Source organism: Diplotaxodon limnothrissa, linkage group LG3 (genome assembly GCF_057381915.1).
Source record: "Diplotaxodon limnothrissa isolate DT_005_m linkage group LG3, D_limnothrissa_male_GT1.1, whole genome shotgun sequence".
NCBI lineage: Eukaryota > Metazoa > Chordata > Actinopteri > Cichliformes > Cichlidae > Diplotaxodon > Diplotaxodon limnothrissa.
In genome coordinates, this window is record NC_140598.1 from 24037052 (window position 1) to 24062850 (window position 25799).

The 25799-nt window shown below is 43.1% G+C and overlaps 2 protein-coding genes across 2 annotated transcripts; one reads left to right on the plus strand and one right to left on the minus strand.

The window, feature by feature from the left end:
* The first annotated feature begins 4611 nt into the window (after positions 1 to 4611).
* Positions 4612 to 10975, plus strand: LOC146635049 (uncharacterized). Its single transcript, XM_085344398.1, has 15 exons — positions 4612 to 4747; positions 5209 to 5706; positions 5785 to 5847; positions 5937 to 6500; positions 7010 to 7087; positions 7232 to 7386; positions 8717 to 8756; positions 8832 to 9029; positions 9254 to 9432; positions 9517 to 9696; positions 9807 to 9920; positions 10000 to 10083; positions 10306 to 10486; positions 10572 to 10730; positions 10809 to 10975. Exons 1-15 carry the CDS (start codon positions 4627 to 4629, stop codon positions 10973 to 10975), a joined length of 2781 nt encoding a protein of 926 aa, XP_085200524.1. The 5' UTR covers positions 4612 to 4626.
* A 2211-nt stretch (positions 10976 to 13186) lies between these two features.
* Positions 13187 to 14858, minus strand: LOC146635050 (bifunctional phosphoribosylaminoimidazole carboxylase/phosphoribosylaminoimidazole succinocarboxamide synthetase-like). The gene is made up of 7 exons (XM_085345158.1): positions 14730 to 14858; positions 14466 to 14645; positions 14242 to 14355; positions 14079 to 14162; positions 13676 to 13856; positions 13432 to 13590; positions 13187 to 13353 (listed from the first exon to the last, which is right to left on the minus strand). The coding sequence occupies exons 1-7, from the start codon at positions 14844 to 14846 to the stop codon at positions 13187 to 13189; spliced, it is 1002 nt and encodes a 333-aa protein (XP_085201284.1). The 5' UTR covers positions 14847 to 14858.
* Positions 14859 to 25799: the final 10941 nt, after the last annotated feature.

Here is a 25799-nt window from a genome sequence, read left to right on the forward strand (position 1 = left end):
ATGCATCTTTTCAAGGAGCGTCAACAGCAGAGGGCCTCCTTCTTTGTTTTTTGGACCTTATTGTCTCTATTTTCTCTCTCACAGTGTCTCCTCTGCCTCAGGCCAACAGCCAGGTGTTGAAAATACCTGCAGTTAACAGAGACATGCGACTCTTGAGACGGCATTTCAGATAGAAACACTGCTGAGCCTGAAGTGTTTCTGTCTACAATCACCAGATTTCACAAGATACAGACACAGAAAGCTGTGTGTGCATCAATAAGAAGGCGTTACACAAAATAATAAATCTTCACCTTTATCATTTACAGCTTTCAGACTAAAATATAACTCTTTAAGTAACGGTGCACTCACTTCGTGGAACGCACTAAATTACTTTTATTTTGTTGTGGGTTAAACATAACCTAAGGTTTCTAACCAAGGTCCTAACACGATTTACAGTCCACAAGTAGAAGTCTGTGTAACTGTGTAAACAGTACACAATACAAGTAATGCAAGTAAACACTGACAGTAGGGCTGTACCACAGTTATGTCTAGTTGTAGAATGCAGCTTCCATATTTAACAAAGCCCCAATATTTCTTCTTATACTCCTTATAATATTTCTTCAGAGTAAAAGATCTCTCAGCAGAATTATGCAACATTTTAGGCACACTATTGCCCCTATCAACTCAGTGAGCTGGGATTGTTTATTCTAAACATGAACTACTGTTAAAGCAACACACATGGACTACTGGAGCCCCACACAACAACATCTATACTGTCCAGTCTCTCCTGGTGGACATGGCATCACGTTATTCATGGTTACAAACAATTTTAGACTGATGTGGGCCAAGCCCAGCACCTACTTGCCAACATTGAGACCTCAGGTGGAAGCTGCGCCCACCTGAGGACCCGCCCTTCGCGGTCTAAGTGGGCGTGTCATACGAAAGCCGGTTTGGCCGGAAGTGAGCGACTGTGACGATCCAGCCTTCAGAATTCCGTCACGAGCTCTCTCGGTGGAGTGACACTGCCGTCTGCTCCTTTTTATCTAAAATATAACCGGACACTGGCGTAAATTCTCGACCGTCTCGTTCTTCTGTTTAATCAGTTTTCTGTTTGACGTTTATTCAGCTGTGTGAAAACCCCGGAGGAACCTCCCGAGGGATTAATAAAGTTTTATTTAATCTAATAACTTTAATCTCAGCCAAACCGATTTACTCACGAACAAATAAAACACTGAAAAAGGCCAAACAATAACATGTTTAAGTAACTTTAGCGAAAGACCGCGAGGGTTTGCTGCTCTCGCCGGAGCTCAGATATTTGAAGTTTACACAGCTACATTCTCGCCTGAAAAGACGCTAAAAGTTTATTTTGCGACCCAGAAAGAGAAATAAGCGCAATATTAAAACTAAGTAGCTGTAGTAATAGTAGCCATTGTTGGAAACTGGAATTGGCTGGGCCAATCTGGGATATGGTTTTTCAATTTTGTTGTCCAGGTGGGAAATCGGGAGATATGGGGAGAATGGTGGCTCCTGGAGAGGCACTGAAATTCGGGATTCCCACAGAAAAATCGGGAGTGTTGGCATGTATGGCCTAGCATAGCCTGTAACGTTATTATGACGGACACATTTTATGAGTGAACTTGACTTTAAGTGACTTACAGGTTTCTTTGAAAAACACTTTCTTATATCCAGGTTCTTCCTCTTTGCTGCCGTCCTCCTCGCAGCGCAGGCTTGCCGCTGCTAAAACTAAACAGAGCTCCCTGAAAGGCACAGCCAATCACATTTGCCATATTTGTCACATGACGTAGGACTCCAGTAGAGGACGTAATTTAACTCTTTCTGCACCGCTGGGTGAATGAGACGCTGACAGATCGGGTTTTTTTCTTTCTATCGGGTTAGTTTTTCTTTACTCGAAGACATCAAATTATTGGTGGGGACATGTCCCTTCCGTCCATGCCAAATCTACGCCTTTGTTCAGCAGGAAATACTTGAACCAACAGATTTTCCTCATCATCATTTCCCCATAACCCTTTAATGACTCTTGAGTACTTTTGAGATTTAAATTACAACAAAATAACACAATAAAAAACAATAAAACTGTCAATCGTGCATAGAAATTACTTTCCTGCACCGGATTGTATTTTCACATGAACCTCTATGAGGTCAGATGTAGAAGGGTTTAGGGCTACAGTGCAAATGTAAGATTGTTTGTTTCTGGGCAGGATTAAAGACAGAGAACAGAATCAGCATTGAAAATAGCTGCAAAATGTCATATTGGTGGGTTTTGTGTGGGTGTTTTGTTTTACTTAACTTTGCACATTAATAATCTAATTATGGGACTTGGACATGAGGTCAAGGACACTCTAAACCCAGGCACAATGTACATTTCAAATTCCTTTCATTTTAAATATGTTTATATTGTCTATCCTGTAAAATAGTCAGATGTCTTATTAATGTACAGAATTCACCTGCTTGCTGCTACTGCTGCACATTCACCCAATATATATACTATATATATATATATATATAATGTTCTTCCTCCAACCCCCCCACACCCCCTCCCATTTTTGCACATGTCGAGGAGCGTGTCAGGTTACATTTCACTGTGTGTTATACTTGTATAACTATGCATGTGACAAATAAAGAACCTTGAACCTTGAAGTTCTTTCTCTACTGGTGACCTGCTTTATTGTAGAGCTGTTTGCAGTAAAAGGTGAGCGGCAGCTAGTTATTTTGTTAATCCCTTGGATAACAGAGACAAAAAGGATACAGCAAATGGATGATAGTGGAAGATGGATGCAGATTGTTTTTTCTCTGTGAGGACACATTTGAGAATCCCAGAGTTACTAAAACTGATTTAGAGCCACTTCAGTTTTCACAACAGTCAAAAACGTTTTCATCATTTCTCTGCAAAAGCTGCATTTAACCAAATCAAAAAAAAAAACAACCCACAATTTCATTGTGTGTAAAGAAAAACAAAACATGAGAATGTAGAACAATGAGAGCGACATGTTTAAGATGCAAGATGCAGCTCTTTCACTACTTTTAAGGAGAGGTTTACACTTTTTACTGAATTTATATTGATTTCTGCGTGTGTTGTTGCTGACTGTGTCTATATGTGTCATTTTTTCTAACTGTGAGATACTTGCTGCAGGTCTCCCTTGAAAAATGTTTTTAATCTCAGTGGGATCTTCCTGGTTAAATATAGATTTAATAAATAATAAAGAGACAGATGATTGAAGCCTGTAAGTATTTCTGTGCGTTTCTTTAAGGCATACAGAGCTTTTGGATCGTAGCAGAAAAAGCAAAAAGTGGAATCAAAACATGTAAACAGTTTGTTCACAGTGGCTCACAGCACAGACACGTGGACATGAAGTCGTGTCATCGAGTCAGCTTTCTTTTCTGACTCGATGCAATAAAACATTTAAATACTTGTATTCATGAATCTCGTGATAATTTGGGGGTTTTCATGATTTCTTTGAACTTTTGCTTTTCCAGGGTGTTATTATTGCACTTCATACGTCTTCAATAAAGTATTTTCCACAGCAAACTGTGAATTGCTTGGAAATGGCAGTGTAGCCTTTCCACTTATTATGAGCCTCTACGATCTTCTTTCTGATTTCCTTTGTCTTTGGCGAGTAACAGTCGTCCCTGTCATGTGTTCGAGTGCCCTGTTCCTTGGAGTCTTTTTTATGCTGATTGGATGTTGTTAGGAAGCCAACTGATTTAAATTGAGGTGTGTTTTTAAAGGTGATTCATTACTGTAGGTGTGTTTTGAAAGCAAACATTCACATGGGGCTTTTTACTACATTTGGTACAAAGCAAGCCTACAAATGTATTTTATATTACAAAATGTACCAGAAGCTACTAAATAGCACCAGTGACTCTGATTATATCAAGTTTCATCAATACTGCATAAAATTGGGAAGAAGTTTAGGAAATTGTTCCATGTTTCCTGGGGGGCTAATAATTTTGGCCTCAACAGGATATTATGTGTCTGACAACTCTTTTAAAAAATAACAGTGTAAATTGTCATGTATTAGTGGGAAATGTGTTTTTGCATGAATGATTTTCTTTTCTTCTCTGCATGAAACAGTAACGGTCGCCTTGAGGCAAATCAAAACTGGTTTAACGAGAGCCAAATGGAGCAGAAACAAAATTCACCCGAAAACAAAAAAGCAGATTTGCTTCCCTGCTGTGAGGCTGCCATATATGGAGAGTCTTCTTGCTGCAGTTTCAGCCATTACCAAGCTGCTTCTCAGATTACACTTAGTCCCGCCCCCTCAGCACACAGCTTAAGCCACTGGTGAGGCAGCTTTTCAGCATGAAGGCGTTGCTTTCAGGCTTAACTGCCTGGTTTCCTAGGGAACCGTGCAGCAGACAGGCTGGGCGGAAAAGCGTTTCCGGGTCGGTCAAACTTGGAGAGAGGAGCAGAGAGACAAAGAGGAGGTGATAGTGAGGTGGGGGAGGGAGAAGGCTCCGTGGAGAGGCAGTGGGGGGAGGCTGAGGTGCTGGCTCTACTCTCAGTGTGGGACCAGGGTGGACATCAGCACGTGGTAGAGAACAGAAGCACATTTGAGGGGATTTCAGAGCGTCTGAGGAGGCTCAGTGTTGTGCGCAGCTGGAAGGAGTCTCAGCTAATTCAGAAGCATGAGACTTCAGAGCAAGAGGCCTGATGCAGGCACGTCAGTGAACTACAGCCCAGGAGTGGAAGAAAGGCCACGGGAGGAAGGTGTGGATAATCAAAGAAGAATCTACCCAGTCCAGCAAGGTAACTGTGTTCAACACCAACTGTACTAACGACGATAACAACATGACTTTGTTCACTTGGGGAAAAAACAAAAACTAGCATCAAAGGATAAAGCTTGCTTGTGCTACAAACTCAGACAATTACATTAACCTCCTAAGACCTGAACTCTTCCATGGCATGCATTTTTAATTTCTCTTTGATGTTTGGGCGGATTGGGACCTGTTGAATGTAAAAACAAAGAATTATCAGAATTATTTTTTCACCTGATTTTTGTTTCTAAGAAAAACGAGATCCACATATGAGGAGAAGAGTAGCAGTTTAATGTCCTCGGAGGTGGATATCAGGCCCTTGTAGAGCAAAATTGAGTTTTGGTCTAAATGTGATGTCTCTATATGTGGATCCTAGGAGGTTAAAGTTTCTTTTATTTAAAAAAAAACAATCACCCTTTAGCCAAAAATGACAATGTCTTCATGTTTGCACAGGAATAAAGATTCAATTTCATTCAGCTGTTTCTGACTCTACGAATGTGGCTGAAGAGGGAATCCGCAACTGGACAGATGATGAAGTAAAAGCGCTGCTGTGCGTCTGGGCCGACCGCAACATTCAGGAACGTTTGAAAAGCACGCTGCGCAACAAATCCATATTCCAAGAGATGGCTCGGCAGATGCAAAGAAAATATGGGGTGATACGCGACTGGAGACAATGCCGTACAAAATACAAGAATTTGAAATATGACTATAAGATTGCTAAAAGTGCACACGCTGCAGGAGGCAGCAGTGCAGGAAGCCTGGGGAAGTACATGAAGTTTTTTGATGAAGTGGAAGCTATTTTACTGGACAAAGGACTGGAAAATGGGAGCATGGAGATGCAGAAGAGACTGTATGATGGTGAACTGAAAGCAGGGAGGCTACAAACGCCAGCAGGCCACACAGGGCAGATAACAGGCTCTGAGAGTGAGGTGGTCATCGACATGGATGATGGTAAGCATCACGTTTGCAAGCAGTTGTTTTAGATTCAAGACTCCATGAAAATAATTTTCTTATTTTTCCTTATTTAAGATGACAACAGTGATGATTGCAACATGGACGGAGAAATGGAAATAAAGAGAGAGAGAAGTACAGGTATGCCAACAAAGAAAAGAAAATCTGCCACCTGTGGAGTTTAGCTGCATATGTAAGCTTTTCCTTCCATATCTGTTCTTTTATTCCAGATGCCCATCGAGCACACACAGACTTCTGCTCTGACCAAGTGGTCATGGTGTCGGACGCTGGTCGCAACTGGAGCGACCAAGAGGTGCGAGCCCTGATCCAAGTCTGGGCCGATGAGCGCATATGCAGGAAGCTGGAGAGCTCAACCAGAAAGAGGGACATCTTTGTCCAGATCTCGAGGAGGTTACTGCAGCAAGGCATCGATCGTGACTGGAAACAGTGCCACACTAAGTACAGGAACCTCAAGTATCTCTACAGGTCCCTTCAAAGGGGCAAGACTGATGAAGCTGACCCGAGATGCCTCATGAGGTTCTACGAAGAAGTGGACTCCATTATGAATCGCGCGACTAACGACTACACAGAAGAAGATTCAGACAGACTTACAATATCTGACAACTGTGATGAGAAAAATAACGTGGACGGCAATTTGGCAAACACGAGGAGAGCTGTGGAGGACAAAACCTGCACCTCTGATTCTGACTTAACCATCGAGGCATCAAACACTTATGAGTCAGAGCGGCATAAAATCAAGGAGCATCGTTTGGATCAAGAACACACGTTGATGAGTGAGCTGATCATTTAATCATCATTATCATCAGTATGAATTAGATGAAAAGGTTACACAATGCATTCAGTGGTCAGTTACCATGAGTAAGATAAGCAAGCAGGAACAGCACGGACAGCCAAAAACAAAGGTTTTGGCTGTTTTTGTCCTTAAAATATTTCTCAAAATCTTATATCAACACAACATATTAGTTAGTATTTCAACTAAAACCATAAAATCTGCAGAGAAATTGTGATTCAGTAAACTGACCCTTTAACACTGAATAGACTTGAAGGTAGAGGGAAATAAATATTATTTTCAAACTACAAACTTTCCGGTTAGTAAACAACTTGGTCCAACTTGAGCTGCAGCCACCCAGGAAGTGGTTTTGAGATGTGTTTTATTTAAAATGAGTCTCGTGGTGGTCGTAAGCCAGTCTTACTTTGTTTAATACCAAGACAATGCTTTTCTTTTGCAGCAAAGAAGCATGTCTATATCTGTGTTTTAACTGCCTTAAATATATTTTTGCAGGTGCTTCTGAGAGTGAGGTCGACAAAGAGAATACTACTGCATCAAACAGAAGACTGAAGAGGAAAGCTGTGGATGAAGGTCTGAAATGTGTCTCCTTCTGAAATAATTAAATATGGATAAGAACACGGCTGTGAGCTAAAACAATGCACAACTCATGAAACCCTGTTAGGAGCTGACATGTTACACTAGTCGTACGTTAACCTTTGTCCTTCTTATTTCCAGACCCTGGACTGCACACATCACCGAAAAAGCTGAACCCTCTCGGCCCTGTTGCTGCTGACAGACTGCACACCCAGTGTAAAGAAGAGCAGGACCACATCCCCATATTAAAGATCAACTCAGTCTGTTCAGTGGCCTCCCCTGCTCCATCGCCACAGGTAACGTACACTGATCTCACGTGACCATTACAAAACTGACGTATTCTCCGACATAATAAACGCTGGTGTGGGTTCTTTTAAAACTACCCCAACTACTTGATTAATCGAGTGACAGATTATTATATAATTATTTTTCAAATAAAAATGTCCCACATTAAAATTACATTTGTCAACTTTAACATGTTTAGGTTTCAGATTGTTTCAGATTGCAAAAACAAAGATGAATTGATTCATGCAAATATTGTAAAGCCTAAAGCTGCAGCTCTATGATGTATGTTGGGCTGACGTTTGTTAATCAAACCTGAGGAAAAGTTATGTCTTCAGTGTTATTCACTAATCCATGTTAGAAAGTTCCAGAGTTGGTTTTGTTCACCTGGTCACAGGATTTTAAATGGGAGAAATATTTCACTGCTTATCCAGGTGACTCCTTCAGTATCAGCTGACCACAACCTTAACAGTGCAGTACTTAAGCAGAACAGCTGCATAACAACTGAAACCAGCACCACTGACTAACAATGAGCCACCGATTCAGTTTCAGGATCGTCAGTATGCAAACTGGTACCACGAGTACCAATCGCATCACTGTGAGATGATGAGCAATCGTTCAGAGGTGTCATCGCCTTTTCACGTAACGGCTCCCCACTCAAACCATGATGTGCACACCGTCACTGTGAGAGTTGCCACTGGTCTGTAGGTGTAAACAGACCACCGCGTCTCAGCCTGATGAGCTAGCTCTTCTGCGCTGTGCAATCTGCTAACCTGTGGTTGTCTGGTTGACTTTCTGAATTCAATGTAATTGGAAAATAAAGAAAAATACATTAAACTGCAAGCTAGTTGAAGGAAACCAGGGTTTTGGTTCATGAAGACATTTCACCTCTCATGCACGATGGATCGTTGACCTGCCCGGTTTCTATGCAGGTTGTTAAGGGTCCCATCAGTTGAGCTGACGTGTGACTCAATGCATGGGTTATGTGGGTCACATGACCTGTGGTGTGATTCCTATGTGGGACAGCTTCATGAACCAAAAACAAAGTCTAGCTGCCGTCAATTTAATAACTTCAAACTAGCCTGGTCTCAACACCTGTATCTTATGTTTCATCAGAAATAAGAACGTGGCAATCATGTGACATCCTTACAGACAAGCTGCATGATAACATGTCGCTAACAACAGTGACACTTGAAAAGGCGATTTGTGTTTCCACTATTTTCTTCTTTAAAAAAGAAACAAGTGCTGCCTGCTAGGAAATCAAATCCGGCTTTTATGGGCGTAGACTAAAATGAAGCAATTCTTCTGTAAGTTCACTGGCGTGTTGTGTGATTTGTCTTTCAGGCCTGCTCAGGATCCACGAGCGCCATGGCCTTCACCCCAGGTACTGCACGAGCCTTAATCCGCACTTTAGCGCTTCAGTTAGATGTGCATGTTTTAATTCTTTCCTTGTTTTCAGAGTTGAAAATCGGCCAGAAGCTCAATGAGGGCAAGACTAAACAGATTTTTGAGCTCGTGGACCAGCCGGGACTGGTTCTAGTCCAGTCTAAAGACCAGATCACTGCTGGGAACGCCGTGACCAAAGATCAGATGGAGGGCAAAGCTGCCGTTGCCAACAAAACCACGAGCTGCGTGTTCCAGCTGCTGCAGGAGTCTGGTGAGGTTTTTATTTCTGCACAAGGTTTTGGGAACAACAGATTTCATCAAAGGTTGATTCAGTGACAGGAAACAAACAGCCTAAATCTCGTGCATGAACAGAAATGATAATCATGCAGTAATACTTCATGTATACAAATTCAATAAAATATCGTTTTTAATCTCAGATGTTGTCATTTATCCGTGAGTTTGAGGTTGCTCTGATATCCACCCTTCTCTCCTCAGGCATTAAGACGGCCTTTGTTAAGCAGCACTCGGACACGGCGTTCATCGCTGCGCGCTGCGAGATGATACCCGTTGAGTGGGTGTGTCGCAGGGTGGCGACTGGCTCTTTCCTCAAGAGGAATCCAGGAGTCAAAGAGGGCTACCGCTTTTCTCCTCTAAAGATGGAGATGTTCTTTAAAGTGAGTCTTGCTGCGTGCGGCGATTCTCTCCGTGTGTTTTCAGTCTGAATGTTGCCGCAAACTCATCACTGATTGTGTTTTTAGGATGATGCCAACAATGATCCTCAGTGGTCAGAGGAGCAGCTGCTGGAGGCCAAACTGTGTCTGGCTGGGCTCACTATTGGTCAGTGTGAGGTGGACATAATGAGCCGCAGCACTCTGGCCATTTTTGAGATGGTGGAGAAGGCCTGGGCCACTCAGAACTGCTCCCTGGTGGACATGAAGGTAGGCTGTGCAGCAGCGCCCCCTGCTGGTTGAAGTCACATCTTGGTGCGATCACTTCTCTCCTGTAGCTGCAGCAGAACTACAACTAAGGACTTTTTCTTTGCTTCTAGATTGAATTTGGCGTCAGTGTGAAAAGTCGAGAGATTGTGCTCGCTGACGTGATTGACAACGATTCGTGGAGGCTTTGGCCAGCTGGAGATCGGAGCCAGCAAACAGACAAACAGGTGATGGACTGACTTTGATTTATTTTCATGCTGATATGAAAAAGAAACAAGCCTCAAACTTTTCTTTTCCCCTTTGTAGGTGTACAGAGAGCTGAAGGAAGTGACCCCAGAGGCAATGCAGATGGTGAAGAGGAGTTTTGAGTGGGTCTCTGAAAGGGTCAAGGTACAGCAAACAGATGCCTCTAATCTATTCTTGATCTTGTAGGAGTGTTTAGCTCTTTCTTTGCTTTGAACATCCAAACCAACAAACACTGTTTAACATCACAGAAGCCTGCAGCTGCTTTTGATGTAATTCAGGAAAAAACCAGCACAGCTGCACGATTTTTCTTTTGAGCAGGTAAAACTGACATAAAGTGATGATTCAATGGTTTCTGTGTGTCTACAGTTGCTGCTGGAGCCCCAGGCAAGCAGCAGGGTGGTGCTTTTAATGGGCTCCACCTCAGACGTGGCCCATTGTGAAAAGATAAGAAAGGCGTGCGCCTCCTACGGGATCCCCTGTGTCCTCAGAGTCACCTCGGCACACAAGGGTCCAGATGAGACGCTCCGCATTAAAGCTGAATATGAAGGTGAGCTTTAATGTTGACGTAACTGCGTCTTTGTACTGATGTGGGATTCTTTCTAATCGGATCGTTTCTTTATGCTGTGCTGCAGGTGATGGCATACCCACTGTGTTCGTGGCTGTGGCTGGGAGGAGTAACGGCCTCGGCCCAGTGATGTCTGGTAACACGGCTTACCCTGTGATCAGCTGCCCTCCTCTCACTCCAGACTGGGGACCACAAGATGTCTGGTCATCCCTCCGCATGCCAAGTGGTGAGCAGAGCTCTTTACTGTAGCGTGCAGCGTTAATCGTTCGTGCTGTTTTTGGATTTATTTATTTTTGTCCTGCAGGTCTTGGCTGCTCCACCGTGTTGTCTCCTGAAGCTTGTGCTCAGTTTGCAGCGCAGATCTTGGGGTTGAGGGACCACCTGGTGTGGTGCAAACTGAGGGCATCCATGCTCAACACCTGGGTGTCTCTCAAGCTGGCTGACAAGAAGTTACAGGCCTGCAGCCTCTGAAGAGCCCAGCGTGCATCACACTCAACAAAAGAGCTTTGGTCCATTTAGCACCCTTGAAGCGAACTGCAGGACTGAAAACGACACAATTCATTTATTGAGACCAAGTTTATAACATGGAACAGTTTCTAACAGATTTGTTGTAGTTACTCATTTTAATGGAATTTTATAGAACTTTTTAATTTGTTTATTTATTTTTGCATGCATGTTGTTGCTGCCTGTGTTTCATTGTATCATTTTTGTAACTAGCTGCTGCCTATCGTCAGGTCTCCCTAAAAAAAGGTTTTTGTTTCAGTGGGATCTACCTGGCTGAAAAAAAAGTTCAATTACAAACATTGTTTACTATGAAAACCCATTAACTGTAGGTGTTTGTCACACATATGATTGAAGCCTGTATGTATTTGTGTGCTTCTTAAGACACAGCTTTTGGATCACAGCAGAAAAAGTGGAATCGAAACATGTAAACAGTTTGTTCACGGTGGCTCACAGCACAGACACGTGGACAGGAAGTTGTGTCATGGAGCTTTCTTTTCTGACTCAATGCAATAAAACATTTAAATACTCGTATTCATGAATCTCGTGATAATTTGGGGGTTTCCGTGATTTCTTGAATCTCACTCAGTGCACGTACTCATGAATACAGTCAAAACATCCTGTAAATATTAGTCTCAGACTGGAAGAGAGGTTGCTGAGAAATGTGAGGGAAAGAGAGATGGGAACATAGATTTCTTAAATTATGAATAAAATCAGTTTAATATCGCTCACGTTTATACACTGTTCTTTTTTTTTTTTTTTTTAAATCTGATGCTCCCCTGATCTGCCTGGAAACAGTCACACTGAGTACAAGAACCTGAAGTTTCTCTACAGGTCCCCTCAAAAGGGCAGGACTGACGAAGCTGACCTGACTCATGAAGTGGACTCCATGATGAATCACATGACTAACGACTCTGCCAGACACCGTTACAATATCAGTGATGATGTGTCTTTAAAATCAAATCAGTCTTTTATGTCTGATAAATATTATAAATATGTGTTTAACACTGTATCTAAACTAATTCAGCACCACAGAGCTAATTACAGACACGTTACTACTTCAAACAAACTCCCTGATTGTCCCCCACTGTGCTCCATCTGGGTGTTTGTGTGCGAGTCATGCTGTGTTTGCCACATACACAGCATCTTTATCTTTAAGTGATTATATGACAGACCGGGTGGCCGAGAGGCTTTGTGTGGTGAGGAGACAATAGCTCTGTGAAAAATAGTTTGTTGCTTAATTTGTTTATGCTGCTCTAAGAATAAAATAACGCATCTTTGACAAAGTCGTTCTAACTACTATGATTGATGCTTTGACAAAAGCTAATTTACTTTTTTGCTTTACTTGGGAATGAAAATTCATTTTTTGAGCTACAAAGTCCCAGAAATGTTATTACACCAAATAAATAATGCATCTTAAACTATAGTGGGCAGAAAGGCTGGATTAAAAGCTGCTTGGCAAGATGGCTGCGTCTACATCGGCTCACTTCTCACCCTGTTTGTCATGTGCTTCATGGTGTTGTGATGTGAAGCTGTGCTCTCTGCGTGCAGACGAGTCTTTTGTTTTCTGTTCTCATGCTGACCTCCCACAAGCAGCCCAGTATGAGCAGGGGCCTCTTTCCCCCTCCTCCAGTTGCCCATTGAGCTGTGCATATCTTCCAGTTACTACCCGTCTCCCATGTGGTGTCTGTGCTGTGTATGTGTGGTCGGGGTTTGCAAACTTGCATGTGACAAATGAAGGTTTCATTAAAAGTTTTAGGTCTAATCTTAAAGGTAGAGACAGTGTCTGTCTCCTGAATCCCAGCTGGTTCCACAGAAGACGGAACTGGAAGTACTGTGTTGTGACAATAAAGCACTATGAGATCTTTTAGCAGGTATTTATCCATCTGACCTGCAGCCGTACTGGCTTTATTTAAGGAACACTGATTATTTACATTTTTACAAAAATGACACCATTAAAACACAGGCAGCAACAACATGCATGCAAAAATAAATAAACAAATTAAAAAGTTCTATAAAATTCCATTAAAATGAGTAACTACAACAAATCTGTTAGAAACTGTTCCATGTTATAAACTTGGTCTCAATAAATGAATTGTGTCGTTTTCAGTCCTGCAGTTCGCTTCAAGGGTGCTAAATGGACCAAAGCTCTTTTGTTGAGTGTGATGCACGCTGGGCTCTTCAGAGGCTGCAGGCCTGTAACTTCTTGTCAGCCAGCTTGAGAGACACCCAGGTGTTGAGCATGGATGCCCTCAGTTTGCACCACACCAGGTGGTCCCTCAACCCCAAGATCTGCGCTGCAAACTGAGCACAAGCTTCAGGAGACAACACGGTGGAGCAGCCAAGACCTGCAGGACAAAAATAAATAAATCCAAAAACAGCACGAACGATTAACGCTGCACGCTACAGTAAAGAGCTCTGCTCACCACTTGGCATGCGGAGGGATGACCAGACATCTTGTGGTCCCCAGTCTGGAGTGAGAGGAGGGCAGCTGATCACAGGGTAAGCCGTGTTACCAGACATCACTGGGCCGAGGCCGTTACTCCTCCCAGCCACAGCCACGAACACAGTGGGTATGCCATCACCTGCAGCACAGCATAAAGAAACGATCCGATTAGAAAGAATCCCACATCAGTACAAAGACGCAGTTACGTCAACATTAAAGCTCACCTTCATATTCAGCTTTAATGCGGAGCGTCTCATCTGGACCTTTGTGTGCCGAGGTGACTCTGAGGACACAGGGGATCCCGTAGGAGGCGCACGCCTTTCTTATCTTTTCACAATGGGCCACGTCTGAGGTGGAGCCCATTAAAAGCACCACCCTGCTGCTTGCCTGGGGCTCCAGCAGCAACTGTAGACACACAGAAACCATTGAATCATCACTTTATGTCAGTTTTACCTGCTCAAAAGAAAAATCGTACAGCTGTGCTGGTTTTTTCCTGAATTACATCAAAAGCAGCTGCAGGCTTCTGTGATGTTAAACAGTGTTTGTTGGTTTGGATGTTCAAAGCAAAGAAAGAGCTAAACACTCCTACAAGATCAAGAATAGATTAGAGGCATCTGTTTGCTGTACCTTGACCCTTTCAGAGACCCACTCAAAACTCCTCTTCACCATCTGCATTGCCTCTGGGGTCACTTCCTTCAGCTCTCTGTACACCTACAAAGGGGAAAAGAAAAGTTTGAGGCTTGTTTCTTTTTCATATCAGCATGAAAATAAATCAAAGTCAGTCCATCACCTGTTTGTCTGTTTGCTGGCTCCGATCTCCAGCTGGCCAAAGCCTCCACGAATCGTTGTCAATCACGTCAGCGAGCACAATCTCTCGACTTTTCACACTGACGCCAAATTCAATCTAGAAGCAAAGAAAAAGTCCTTAGTTGTAGTTCTGCTGCAGCTACAGGAGAGAAGTGATCGCACCAAGATGTGACTTTAACCAGCAGGGGGCGCTGCTGCACAGCCTACCTTCATGTCCACCAGGGAGCAGTTCTGAGTGGCCCAGGCCTTCTCCACCATCTCAAAAATGGCCAGAGTGCTGCGGCTCATTATGTCCACCTCACACTGACCAATAGTGAGCCCAGCCAGACACAGTTTGGCCTCCAGCAGCTGCTCCTCTGACCACTGAGGATCATTGTTGGCATCATCCTAAAAACACAATCAGTGATGAGTTTGCGGCAACATTCAGACTGAAAACACACGGAGAGAATCGCCGCACGCAGCAAGACTCACTTTAAAGAACATCTCCATCTTTAGAGGAGAAAAGCGGTAGCCCTCTTTGACTCCTGGATTCCTCTTGAGGAAAGATCCAGTCGCCACCCTGCGACACACCCACTCAACGGGTATCATCTCGCAGAAGGTGTGCAGGCAGCCGAGGAGGGGAAATGGGCGTGTCTTACCTGTGCCGGGAGCCAATCGCGGTCCTCAGCTCATCTAACCAGCCAATCACAGCCGGGCATTGATTTCCACGTGAGGAGAAGACGCTCAAACATCAAGAGAAGACGTTTAATTAGGTACAAATAAAAAATAAAAACCTTTGGAGCTTTTTTCGCAAAAGTTAATCGTTTTACTCTTTGATAAGAAGTGATGGCCAAATGAAGCTTTCTGAAGCTTGTGCTGAAAAACGGTTCATTACTTCAAGCTCTTCAACACAGTCCTGTCTGGTGACACCTGGTGGCCAAAAATATGAAGAGCAGCTTGAGTCTACAAATTAACGTGTACTGCTTCATCATGACTACCCACTCTACAGAGTGATTCACTTCCCTATAATCCACTGACTCAGATATTGAAGCAGTTACGTTCTAAAGGAAGCTTCAGTCGTCACTGATCATGTGATGTTTTTTGACACACACGTCGGAGCGTCAGCTTCAAGCTGGCCATCACTAATAAGAAGCTTGTCTTATCAAAAGCTCCAACAGGTCAAAACAGTGTGTTTTTGATTGAATCGATTAGTTTGAGAAACTGAGCTGTTTGCACGTTATCTGTGGAGGAATGTTATCAAAGTAAACAACATAGTCTCATGACAGCAGTGGGTAAAGGCTTTGTTTATTTTGTGGAAAAGTCCTTTCATTCATCCTCATCATTGTGTATGTGGTGTGTTGCAGTGATGGACTGTAACAACATGACAGCTCAACCAAAGCAGGGCAGCAATGAAACCCACACAAATGGACGATTGAAACTATCAGCAACACCGACTCGTGATCTAGAGCTGGTGTCACCCAGAGTTTTGTTTTTAGAGATGTGTAACAGAACCAGGCACAATGGATCCTCTTACATCAGGTCTTAGCTGAAAGAAAAAAGGACAAATAGGAGCAAAGAGGCAACAAGGCTAAATGAATACAGGAAGCATAGATAATAACTGGAGTTAACATTCTAGACAGCAGCTACTGATGTTGTTGAATGTGATGTGTTGTTTTTACTTGTATTGGTCTGTAATGCAGTAATAAAACGCTAAACTCAGTGATCACACTGCAATAATGTTTCCCATTACAAACCACCAAACATGCCTTTGTCTCCTGTGCAGCGTGAGCTACAATCACCTGATTTCAGTTCATGCAGAGGAAGAAAAAGGTGGAATCATCTTACAACCTTTGAGGAGTGAAGATATGGACATTTCTTTGTTTTTAATTATTGGATTATTTTGAGCAGTATCACTGTGGTTGTGACTGTGTGGAACTTTTAACCTCCTAGGACCTGGCGTCCACATATGTGGACATCACATTTTGGGTTATTTAGACCAAAGTACTCGATTTTGCTCTACAAGGGCCTGATATCCACTTACGAGGACATTATACTGCTACTGTTCTATCAACGTTTTAAACGAATATTCTCATATGTGTCTCTTATTTAAAAAAAAAACAAAAATAAGGTAAAAAAAAAAATCTGGTAATTCTTTGTTTTTGCATTCATCAGGCCCCAATATGCCCAAATATCAAAGAGACATTAAAAATGCATGGTGTGGAAGAGTTCAGGTCTTAGAAGGTAAAGGCCCCGAACTACCAAAACTGTCTCTGTGTGGTAATAAATCATTTTATTTAATATGAATATAACTGTAGAACCAATTGGAAATGTTGACAAATGACCATGGACAAGTCAAATCTGTTAAATGTGAGGTGAGCAGTGAAAAATCATGTGACTGACATAAACTTGGGGGTGACGGCCTGGAAGGTAAAATGAGCTTTTTAATCTCTCTGAGACAAACTGTAAAGAACAAGAACAGATTCAGTGCGGCTCTTCGTGTGAGCACGTCTCTCTAAATCCTGTCACACAATCACATGATGAGATAAGCTTTGATTACAAAAGTTACTGAGCTGGGGCCTGTTCTTCGTACCGCGCTAAGTGAGTTAGCTGGATGAGATTGTTGACGATTTCGCGTGATCCTGGATCGTTCGGTTCCCCGAAGCCCATCCGGGACTTGCTGTCATAGCAACAGAGCCGTAAGCGTAAACCTGCTGGGGAGCAGGTTTACTTTATGTAAACAGGATTAGATCGCGGCCACGCAGGTATGTCCGCGTCATTCATACGAAAGCAACAGCGATATTCCACCACTGTTTCACCATAAATAAATAACATCAATGTAACTAAAGACAATGCAGCACCTGATCCATTTATTGATTTCACACAGGTCATTTCCTAAAAAAGGGAAATGTACTATTAACATTCTATTACATGTATGTGATTATTACAGATTTAATTCATATTTCAGAGTAGTAATTGTAAATTACTTCGTGTAATCAAGATGAGAGACCACGGCTATAAAAGCGAAGGTGGATTTGGGAAGCCTGTTGCAGCCATGTCCTGTCCGTATACGCGAGCCACCCATTGCGGAAGGTGCAAGATTGATAAGGAGAGTCCTCAGAATTCAGCGTATATTGCGGGACAGACAGGATCCTTTAGCTCAGCGCGACAGTGTGCTCATAGAGAGATATCGATTTTCCCGTGAGGATATTATTTACTTAACCAACTTGTTGACGAGGGGGTGCAGGACCACCACCTGTCTTTTGTTGCTCTGCCCTTTTCTTGGTTGCTGTTATAAACAAACAGATTATTCCAGGGTCTCTTTCCAAGAGACGACAAGCAATATAAGTGATAAATATTACCATTCTGTAGAATATTCTTATATTTCACTTTTACCTGTTCCCATGTTCTAGTGGGTCCTGTCGTGGCTCTAATGTGAAAGAGGATAAAATATTATAATATAATGTAATATAATATTGGATAATATAGTGTAATATAATAAATCTACCCTACCGCCTACTGGTGTTGGCCAGAGGGGCCGATGGCGCGATATGGCAGCCTGGCTTCTGTCAGTCTGCCCCAGGGCAGCTGTGGCTACAACTGTAGCTGCCTCCACCAGTGTGTGAATGTGAGAGTGACTGAATAGTGGCATTGTAAAGCGCTTTGGGTGCCTTGAAAAGCGCTATATCAATCCACTCCATTATTATTGTTATTATTAAATTACTTACGAGTTTAATTTGTCAGCAACTTCCTGCCAGCCCTCGCTCCTTGCTTTTGCAGCCTTTGCAGTGTTCCCTTGCGTTCTGATTAAACTCTGAAACTCCTGAAATCCCTCACTCAAGAGTTCTTGCTCTGCTGCCGAAAAATACCGAGCCAAGCGCGCTCCGTCGACATTTTCGCCGACCAATCAGAGGGTTGCCGATCAATGTTTCTACTATCGATGCGTAGCCCCTTTTACGACACCCAGTGATGTCACATTACTGCGTCCAGCTGTACTAATCGTCAACAGCAGGTGTGTTCGGGGAACCGGATTAGCGCGCTCACGGTTAGCGCGATGGTTTGGTCTTGGATGTTTCATTTGATCTTGGATGTAGTAAGCGACGTACGAAGCACAGGGCCCTGTTGTGCTCGATCAGTCAACACCTTGCATCACTGCTGCACTGGAACGCTGACTCTGAAACAGCCCAACACACTGAATATTGTTCGGTGTCCACAAACATGTCCAGTTGGTGTCCAGTTGTTCTGCAAACATACACTGTACAGGATCGGCAGCGTTTTAGAGTGATTTTTTTATTCTGTTTCCTGGGACTTAAGACCATGAATGAAACATTTAAGACAGAATGAGACACAGGGGTCAAATGTCACATTTTGCAGAGCCTCTGATCCTCCCACAGGCTACAGCAATGTAAAGGTTTTAAATTTGACTTTTTAAAAGCATTTATGATTTTACTTGAGTGATTCCTGGTTTATCTTTTACCTCATTGTTCCAGTGAGCGATTAAAGGAAATCTGTCTCACATGCACGTTCAATTTAGGCTCACCAGTTTACCAAACGAGCGTGTGTTTGGATTGTGGAGGAAAGCTGGAGTACTTGGAGGACTGCAGGTAGGTAGAGAGCAAACAATCTCCTCATAATAGGTGTTCAAACCAGTAACCACCTTACTGTGCAGCTGAGTTTAACAGCACTATCATGAGGCAGTTATTCCTCTGCTGTCATGAGACTGCATCGTGCCCCCAACAAAGAAACTGCATGAAAACAATAGCAAAGGAAAATCATCATCTCGATTCCTCTTGTTCTGTGTCAGTATACAAATCGCTTATCAGTACACTAAGCTAACGTTGTAACTAAAGAAATATAGTGATTATAATTTATGATGTAACAAGAAACCTCTCTGATTGACTCTGATGACCTTTAAAGTTATGGTGTAGAGTTTAGAGGGGTTTCCTGTTACACTATAAGTTATGGTGTGATTTAACATGTAGATTTCCAGCTGAGGCATCAAAGCTTAGTGTTTGTGTCCATTTCTGTAATGATACTGAATGACAAGATCTAGTTACTTTGTACAGATTCCGGTTTGAAAATGTCATTATGCACAACACAGGCGACTTTTTCAGCTTTTTTATTGAATGACTTTGAAGCTGAAATTGAGGCCCTGTGTCATTATGCTACTCTATAAAACATTTACTGCAACCCAGTAACCCAGGGGGCAGCTTTTCATTTTTCCCTTGTCAGTGTCCAGCAGTACTTCCAGATAGCAACTCCGTTCTATCCTCTTGTGGTGTTCATTCAGTTATATACCTTAATCTTAACTGTATCTCCTCCTCTAACTTCATATTTTCTCTCTCCTCCTCCTCCTTCTCCTTTCCCTCTCTCTGCTCTCTCCATGGCTGCCACCCTCAGATCGCCTGTCCAATCTTTGCTGGCCTTCTGCATTTCTTCTTCTTGGCTGCCTTCTCCTGGATGTGTCTGGAGGGTGTGCAGCTCTATCTCATGCTGATGGAGGTCTTTGAGAGTGAGTACTCACACTGGTGGTGGGCATGTCTGCAGCCATAGACTACAGGAGCTATAGGACCAAGAAAGCGTACGTGTGAGTACAGGCCTTTTGCACCTGCAGATTGAGAAGTAGGATTGTGCTATTCCCCCAGATGGAAATGTAATGTCAACCTCTTTCCGGTTGAGTGAACGCTGGCGCGACTGGCGGCCGCTACTCACCGGCCGCCACTCACCACTATCGCTAACGTTAACGCTACTGGACTCTGGACTTTTGGACTTCTGTCCTACTCCTGTTTCTAAGGCCCACCGGTGTCCCTGCCTGGCTGTTCCTGTCCATGATGTGGCCTTTCAGGATCTATGTACTCTCAGTGTGGGTCTGGATCCTTATGTCATCGACCTACCGACTCGGCACTGGACTTCATCAATATACAGCTGATGAGCTCCTCCGGCTCCGCTTCTCTTTAGCTGCTCCGCCGTTGGCTGCTCTTCATTTCCACACGGACATTGCCTTCCTCCCTCGCCGAAAGTACGTACATCGAGGCTCCCGTCGGTATTTCCATCAGGATAGTTCCAAACCAATTCAGTCCTTCTGGTCCACCTCTGGTCGCTCTCAACGGAACCCCTGCAGGTCTATTGACCACAATGTTCTGACTGGTCTGCCTAGGTCGGCTAACACTCTCATCCAGTCCGACAGTATTCCTGTCAACTTCGGCCTGCTTAATATCCGTTCGCTTACGAACAAAGGACATCTCATCCAGGATCTCCTAACAGACCGTAAGTTTGACTTTTTCTGCTTGACTGAGACATGGCAACAGCCCAATGACTTTTCGCAACTCAACGACTCCACCCCCCCGGGGTCCGGCCGTGGTGGTGGCCTCGCGATAATCTATCGCGAGAACTGGAAAGTCTCGCCGCTGTCCGCCCCTACGTACAGCTCCTTTGAATCTGTTGTTTGTCAACTTTCAGGACCTACCCCAACTGTAATAGCTGTCATCTACCGCCCCCCAAAATTTAATTCTGTTTTTATCAGTGACTTTGCCGATCTGCTGACCAATTTAGCTACTGTCTCCCCTAATATAATATTGCTGGGTGACTTTAACGTTCACGTGGATAATTGCGACCATCCTCTTACCAAGGACCTTCTATCCTGCCTTGACAGCTTCAGCCTTAAACAATACATAAACTTCCCTACCCACATTAAGGGCCACACTTTGGACTTAGTCTGCTGCTCTGGACTTACCCCCTCCATCTGTACAGCTGACGAACTGCCAATTTCGGACCATCTGCTTCTCTCCTTTAATGTTCACATGACCCTCTCTGTAATTAACAACCCCCGTATTATCTCTTTCCGGAATATCAAGAATATAAATCTTGATATCCTTTCCTCTGCTTTTTCTAGCTGCTTGTCTTCTAACAATTTAGCTATTCAAGAGGACCTGGTACTTTTTTATAATCATAGCCTTAGTAGTATTTTAAATTCCCTGGCTCCACAAAAAACCAGAACTGTACTTTTTTCTCGCTCTGCACCCTGGTACACCCCTGAACTCCGGCTACTGAAAGCTAAAGGCCGACAGCTTGAACGTCTCTATAAGAAAACTGGCCTTACTATTCATAAGGATATGTTTAATAACCACGTTCTGTTTTACCAGGAATGTATTAGTCAAACCAAATCTGCTTACTACTCTGCTATTGTCTGCTCAAGTGAGAACTCTACCAAGACCCTTTTCTCACTATTCAATTCTTTTAACAGGCCACCTGATTCTCTCCCTGCTCATCTCTATTCATCTAACTTCTGTGATGCTCTAATGCTATTCTTTATTGATAAAATTCATAAAATACACTTAGACCTGGACCCTAATGCTCAATGTAGCTTCTCTGTCCTAACTCCCCCCCCTTCTCACTTCCTCTCTGTTTTTCAACTTCCATCCTTAGCTGATATTGCTGATCTCATCCATAAATCAAAGCCTTCTACCTGCCAGCTCGATCCTATCCCCACTGTCCTCGTCAAAGCCTGCTTACTCCCTCTCCTTCCCCTCATATCTGCTATTATTCACTCTTCACTCACCACTGGAACTGTTCCTGCTTCCTTCAAAGTTGCTGCTATTACCCCAATCCTGAAAAAAACTGGTCTAGATCCCAACAACTTTAATAACTTTCGTCCTATCTCCAATCTACCATTTCTCTCAAAAATCCTTGAAAAAATAGTTGCTTCACAAGTCCATCTTCACCTAACTGATAATAACCTCTACGAACAGTTCCAGTCCGGCTTTCGTCCTTTACATAGCACTGAAACTGCTCTTATAAAAATAACAAACGACCTTCTTATAGCAGCTGATTCTGGTCTCCTCTCTATCCTTATTCTTCTTGATCTGAGTGCAGCTTTTGACACCATCTCTCATCCCATTCTCCTTAGCAGATTAGCTTCTATTGGTCTCTCTCACACTCCACTAGCCTGGTTTAAATCATATCTATCTGATCGCACTCAGTTCATTCAATTAAAATCCTTCACTTCTCAACTTTCTCCTTTATCCACTGGCGTGCCCCAGGGATCTGTCCTCGGGCCCCTTCTCTTCATCATCTACCTTCTTCCACTCGGATATATTTTTCGTAAATATAATATTCAGTTCCACTGCTACGCCGATGACACCCAGCTCTATCTCTCTACCAAACCTGACTCTACTCTTCCTCCACCCTCCCTTATCCTCTGTCTAGCTGAACTCAATTCTTGGTTCTCCTCCAACTTTCTTAAACTCAACAGCAATAAATCGGAACTTCTTCTGGTTGGCACCAAACGACTGCTATCCAGAATTAACAATTTCTCTCTCACCATCAATAACTCGCTGGTCCCTATCTCTCCTTCTGTGAAAAGCTTGGGTGTCATTCTCGATAGCACATTATCCTTTAACTCGCATATCAATAATATTACACGTGCAGCATATTTCCAACTCCGTAACATTAATCGCCTCCGCCCCTTCCTCACACCTTACGCCACTGCCATTCTCATCCATAATCTTGTTATCTCTAGAATTGACTACTGCAACTCATTATTATTTGGCCTCACACAAAAATCTATCAACAAGCTCCAACGTGTCCAGAACTCTGCTGCCCGTATTATTACTAGGACTTCTTCTACCCACCACATCTCCCCAATCCTGAAGCAACTTCACTGGCTCCCGGTCAAATTTCGCATCCATTTTAAAATAATTCTGTATACATTCAAGGCTATTCATTCTCTCTCTCCACCGTACCTCTCTGACTTATTACAGATGAAGCTCCCATCCCGCTGCCTCAGATCTTCATCTTCTCTTTCTCTCTCTGTTCCCTCTGCTCGTCTGATCACAATGGGAGGGAGGGCCTTTAGTTGCTCTGCCCCTCGACTTTGGAATCCCCTACCCCCGGACCTCAGAAATATTAGCTCATTCTCTCTTTTTAAGTCCACCCTTAAAACTCATTTGTTTAAAATTGCCTATTTCTGTATGTTTTAACTTTTATCTTCTATTCTTATCATTGTGTATATTTCCAGTTTTTATCTGTTGTACAGTGTCCTTGGGTGCTTTGAAAGGCGCTATTTAAATAAAATGTATTATTATTATTATTATTAATATGCAGTGCCATGTGAAGGGCTCTTGCGCCTCCCCACAGACTGGGTTCTCTGAACAAAGCCTGATGATTAGCCTTCATAAGATCATCCGCTGAGACAGAGAAATAGTGTGTGTATTCATGTGCATGAGCTCAGTGTGAGTGTACAGTTGTTTGTTGGTTTAGTTGTGCATAACTCCCTCGTCTCCTCTGTGCCACTCAAGATGCTGGCTGTGAGTGGATAACTACTTCATCTGGAGCTTCATTGGACCTGTTTCATTTGTTATTATGGTATTAGCTTTACTGTCAAGCTGTATTATTAGCCTCCATATTTCGATATCCCGCAGTCAGAAGTATTTCACCAGCATGCAATTTTCCAATGTTATTAACAATATGAAATCAGTAATTTTGGACTAGAGTGCTCACTGCGCATTTTTTTTATTTCTTCCTATCGTCTTTCCTTAGCTCAACCTCATTTTCCTCATGATCACTTTGTACAAGATGATACGCAACTCTTTGGCACTTAAACCTGACTCCAGCCACCGGATAATATTAAGTGAGTTTAAATTATTCAGTGAGACTCACACATTTTCCTTTTTGAAGAAAAAAGAAATTTCAAATTGTCTTAGTATATCTGTGCATTAACTCAGTGTTAGTGAATGCCTCGTTCTCCGCTTCGATCAGGTCCTGGGCACTAGGGCCCATCACTCTGCTCTTCCTACTTGGCTTGACATGGGCCTTTGGCCTCCTCTTCATTAACGAGAATACAGTCATCGTGGCCTACCTTTTCAGCACCTTCAACGCCTTCCAGGGCATGTTCATCTTTATCTTCCACTGTGCCCTGCAGAAGAAGGTAACAATTCCAAACTACATCTTAAACAAACTTTATATAAATTGAATTAATTACGACTAAGCATCTGAAATGTTGTGTAGATGAACAAATGGATGGATGTGCCAGTCTAACTGAAATTCAGTAGACGTGCTCAGAAATATTGGATTTTGTTTCATTTCGCTGTGGCTGTGCGATAAAAGGCTCTGTTGCTCCACATTCAGTTATATATATATATATATATATATATATATATATATATATATATATATATATATATATATATATATATATATATATATATATATATATATATATATATATGACCAGTTCTGGGTCCCCAGACCCCCAATAGAACCGGTCAGTATCTGGTGTGACCACCATTTGCCTCATGCAGTGCAACACATCGTCGCATGGAGTCTATCAGATTGTCAATTGTGGCCTGTGGAATGTTGGTCCACTCCACTTCAATGGCTGTGCGAGGTTGTTGGATATTCGTGGGAACTGGTACACGCTGTCGTATATGCCGGTCAAGCACATCCCGAACATGCTCAATGGGTGACATGTCCGGTGAGTATGCTGGCCATGCAAGAACTGGGACATTCTCAGCTGCCATCTGCCCTGAACAATGTGAACCATGATTCATCCGTGAAGCGCACACCTCTCCAACGTGCCAGACGCCATCGAATGTGAGCATTTGCCCACACAAGTCTGTTACGGCGACGAGCTGGAGTCAGGTCAAGACCCCGATGAGGACGACGGGCATGCAGTTGAGCGTCCCTGAGACGGTTTCTGACAGTTTGTGCAGAAATTGTTTGGTTGTGCAAACCAATTGTTCCAGCAGCTGTCTGGGTGGCTGGTCTCAGACGATCTTGGAGGTGAACCTGCTGGATGTGGAGGTCCTGGGCTGGTGTGGTTACACGAGGTCTGCGGTTGTGAGGCTGGTTGGATGTGCTGCCATATTCTCTGAAACGCCTGTGGAGACGGCTTATGGTTGAGAAATGAACATTCAATGCACGGGCGACAGATCTGGTTGACATTCCTGCTGTCAGCATGCCAATTGCACGCTCCCTCATTGCTTGTGGCATCTGTGGCATTTTGCTGTGAGACAAAACTGCACATTCCAGGGTGGCCTTTTGTTGTGGGCAGTCTGAGGTACACCTGTGCACTACTCATGATGTCAGATCAGCATCCTGATGTGGCACACCTGTGAGGTGGGATGGATTATCTCAATATGGCAGATGTGCCCACTACCACACATTTGGACTGATTTGTGACCACTGTTTGGGAGGGATGGTTATATTGTGTATCTGGAATGAATTTTAGGTCTCTACGTCCATCCCATGGGGAATGGGAGCAGTAACAAAGGTGTTGCGTTTATATTTTTGTTGAGTGTATATATATATATATAGGTGCGGCTGCAGCAATAGGAGTGACTCAGACATTTACTGTACTCCTTATGGACCTGTAAAGAAAATAACACCACCGGCACAGTGGGCAGGTTTGAGAGTCACTCATAAACACAAACACTTTCGTTTCTATAGGCTAAACTGAATGGTAAATGGCCTGTATTTATATAGCGCTTTGTATATATGTTTATGGACAGGTAGTGTAGTGACAAGGATTGACAAGAACTAATACTGCATAATACTGCACATAAAAAC